At 47.9% G+C, this 3,249-nt stretch overlaps 2 protein-coding genes across 6 annotated transcripts in view; one reads left to right on the plus strand and one right to left on the minus strand.

The window, feature by feature from the left end:
• Positions 1 to 25: 25 nt before the first annotated feature.
• LOC101579494 (proteasome maturation protein) lies at positions 26 to 561 on the minus strand. Its single transcript, XM_004625588.3, has one exon. It carries the CDS (start codon positions 553 to 555, stop codon positions 130 to 132), a length of 426 nt encoding a protein of 141 aa, XP_004625645.1. The 5' UTR covers positions 556 to 561; the 3' UTR covers positions 26 to 129.
• Positions 562 to 2,735: 2,174 nt separating this feature from the next.
• The window catches only part of Eef1akmt2 (EEF1A lysine methyltransferase 2), a 51,746-nt gene continuing 51,232 nt past the window's right edge, over positions 2,736 to 3,249 (plus strand). For 2 of the 5 annotated variants that reach the window (XM_012513488.2, XM_023709020.1), the window contains exon 1: positions 3,001 to 3,103. Coding sequence is in view for 1 of the 5 variants with exons in the window: in XM_023709019.1 (XP_023564787.1) it covers positions 2,792 to 2,913 (122 nt within the window). In the remaining 4 variants the exon portion in view is untranslated. Of the gene's footprint in view, positions 2,914 to 3,000; positions 3,183 to 3,249 lie in introns of those variants that run through there. The other 3 variants (XM_023709019.1, XM_023709022.1, XM_023709021.1) reach the window with 3 other exon arrangements.

A 3,249-nucleotide genomic window follows, 5' to 3' on the forward strand; every position in this document is an offset into this window, starting at 1 on the left:
CTGGCCCCTGAACTGCTTTTATTTATTTTTTTCAGATGCCACCACTTTTAATGTCGTATACATCAAATTATAGCAAAAGACAACTACAACACGATGCCCTCTCTTGTTCATGAACAGCACACACATATATCACAGTAAACCAAGCTTATATTCCACCATCAAGTGTGGTTCCCCCATGAGCTCACTTTGGGATGGATCATTGAGAATATCTTCAAATCCGATAGTCTCATCATTATCCCTCAAGATATCCAATGAAAGGTTAGAGCTAGAAAGAAATGGAAGACGCTGAACCTGCTGTAGTGCTTTGAATTCCATTTGTAATTTTAGAGGAGCAAACAGACCTTGGATGTTTCTCAGTGTGGAAAAATTCATTTTATCTTGGTTGAGCTGGAAATTTTTTTCTGATAATTCAAGAGCATGACTTGGTAACAGTTCATTTTTCACACATGAAAAACCTTCTCGAAGAAGATCATGTCGTTCAAAAGGCCCACTTGCTGAAAGTTCAGTAACTGGAATACTATCCTTTAGCTGAGATCCAAGTCCTCTGGCATTCATCTTCAGTCCGCTCTAAGTGAATTTTTTTATTTTTTTTGGACTATTTTACTTTTTTTTGTGTGGAACCGGGGTTTGAACTCAGGCCCTTGCACTTGCCAGGCAAGTGCTTAATCTACTGAGCCATCTCCCCGGCCCCTGAACTGCTTTTATTGAGCTTCCTGAGTTAATGTAACAAGGGACATCCATGCAGATGCAAGAAAAGCATCGAGCTGGGGCAAGAGAATGGAATTGAAAGTCACTACAGGGTTGGGACCAGAAGTGTTTCCAATGTTAGAGATTGGCAAGTGTAGGATATTTGCATAGGCTTTAATTATTGAGCTTTTCTATCTGAAATCTGAAATGCTGCCAAATCTGAAATATTTTGAGTGCAGTTTCAGATTTTGAAGCAATTTGGATTTTGGATTCTGGATTAGGGAAGCTCAACCTGTAATAAAAATGACAGTTAACATTCATTGGATACTCATTGTATGTTGGGTCTCATTCTAAGCTCTTTACAGGTACAGCGTATTAGCTTACTCTTTCTTACAGAAACTCATTTAAATCCTATTTTATAGTTGAAGAGACTGTGTTCCTATTTCCTGAGCATTTACCATGTGCCAGAAGGTGGACCAGACTGATCTCACATATTCTCCAATGCCGCGCACTACTCCTTTTCAAAGCCTCAGTTCAGAGCAGGGCGTGCTAGGGAAATAGAGAGGGGTTTTCGAGTAGTGTCAGTGGTGCTGACTTCTGCAGAGTCCAGAAAGGGACAGCTCTGCTCTTGGACTTGGGTTTTGCCAACTGGGAAGTGTTTGAGGACTATTTGAAGCAGTTATGGACGATTCAGGTGGCAGGCTGCAGGAACGGGAAAACTGGAAAGGGGTCAAAGTCTCTCTCTTGCCTCACCTAATGGGCACCCAGTCAGAAGGACGGTGTTTCTTGGCACATTCCTACTTCTCTCTGGTGATGGGCATCTTGCTTGATTGAACTTCTCTTCCCCCTACCAAGAATCTCTTCGCCCAGGGTGATCAGAAGTAGTGATCAGTAGTGCCCCACCACCTTCAGGCCTAAACAGCCAGAATAATCCTGCCTGCAGCCAGGGAAGAAACTCTGTATAAACGTGGGATTTTCCCAGGGCTCCATACCAACAACTGTTTATTCATAGCAAAAACATCTTAAGTGTTGGCAAGACACCAGGCTGAAGATGAGCTTATCTTTCACGAGTGGTTCTTAATTAGAACTTAAAAAATTTCAAACCCACTCAGTCACACTCAAGCTTGCTTTCTTTAGCTTCTAGGGTCTAGAGAAGATTAAAGTAACTATTTGCCGTGAGCAGCATCAACTGGCCACGGTATCTGGTGGTTTTATTGCTCTGTAATAAGGTTATTTACGCTTTCTTGAGATCTTTTTTTTTTAATTTTTATTTATTTATTTGTGTGTGTGTGTGTGTGGCCAGCTCAGCCCACCAGGGGGCGGGGCTGGCTGGCATGTGGTGCTGGGGGATTGAACCACGGTCCTTGTGCTTTGCTTAGCTTAGCTTGTTCTAAGTAGGTGCTTTAGACCACTGAGCCATCTCACCAGCCCAATTTCTTGAGATCTTTAATCACTATGCACATAGATTTTCATCTGCCTTTATTCATAGTAAGAGATCTTCCCTAATTGTTCCCAAGGAACACACTGATCACCGTAGCTGGTGTACTGTGGAGAAACGGAGGGATTCCTTTCCCTGGTCCTAAACCACAACATCCACTGGCGAGAAGTCAGAACAAGCCAGAAGGCTTTTTCCAAGCAAAAATCCCAGCGGCAAATGAAATCAGCGTCTTGGCCGGGAAACCAAGAATGCGATAGACTGTGCTACCCTTCCCTGATGTGCCCACGATGTGGAACAATGAGGTGACTCGTGCATCTGGGTTGTGTGGGGCAGGCTTTTGGCGTTTCTTTCCTTCTGCTGGCCATTTTCCAAAGTACTATGCTTTAGTTCCTTGCAAATATAGTCGCCATGGGACCTCGACGGAGGGGTTGCCTCTGACACAGGCCGGTGAAAGCTGAGAGGGAAGCGAGGCTGCAGACGACCCCCGTGCCACAGTGGGTCAGGGAGTAACTGAGCAGGCCAGGCGCTCTACCCGGACCAGCGCTGTCCGCCCGGAAGAGTAGAGAAGCGCCCTTCTTCCGCCTAGAGAGGCCAAACCCGCGCGTCCGCTCTGTCTACGCCGCGTCTCTATGGCGGCCCCAACGGCCCACTTGGTGGCGGAGCAAAATGAACGCGGGCAGTGATGCCGACGGTAGCTGTGCTGCGGATGCTGCGCGATCGGCGAGGACCGCGGAAGGCAGTGTTGCGGAGGACGGCTTTGTCCCGTCGGCGCTGGGGACCCTAGAACAGTGAGTGCGGGACCGAGTCGGGAGGTTGAACGTCGCAGGAGGGCAAGGACAGCCGGGAATGGAAGAGTCTTGGGGGCCCGAGGGGAGGAGCCTAAAGGGCGGCCTTGGGGCGTTTAGGAAGGCTCGCAAGGAGAATCCCGGGAGCCACTTTGCGGAAGCTTGACGGATTTTCGAGAGAGGGGATTTGTGGGTGCGGGACGGGCTCTGAAGCTCTTGGGGAGGCCTTGAGGGGTGTTGAACTGGCACAGGCTTGAGAGAAAGAAAGAGGGGTGAGGCTGGCGTGTAGGGCTGGTGGGCACGGGTGAGGCCGAGGGGCCTTGGCGGAAAGGCGAAAGG

This window comes from Octodon degus, unplaced genomic scaffold, assembly GCF_000260255.1.
Source record: "Octodon degus isolate 3935 unplaced genomic scaffold, OctDeg1.0 scaffold00010, whole genome shotgun sequence".
Taxonomy (NCBI): Eukaryota; Metazoa; Chordata; class Mammalia; order Rodentia; family Octodontidae; genus Octodon; species Octodon degus.

Bases quoted from the DNA above. Each gene is read 5' to 3' on its own strand.
- LOC101579494 (XM_004625588.3), bottom strand. From the start codon at position 555: ATGAATGCCAGAGGACTTGGATCTCAGCTAAAGGATAGTATTCCAGTT.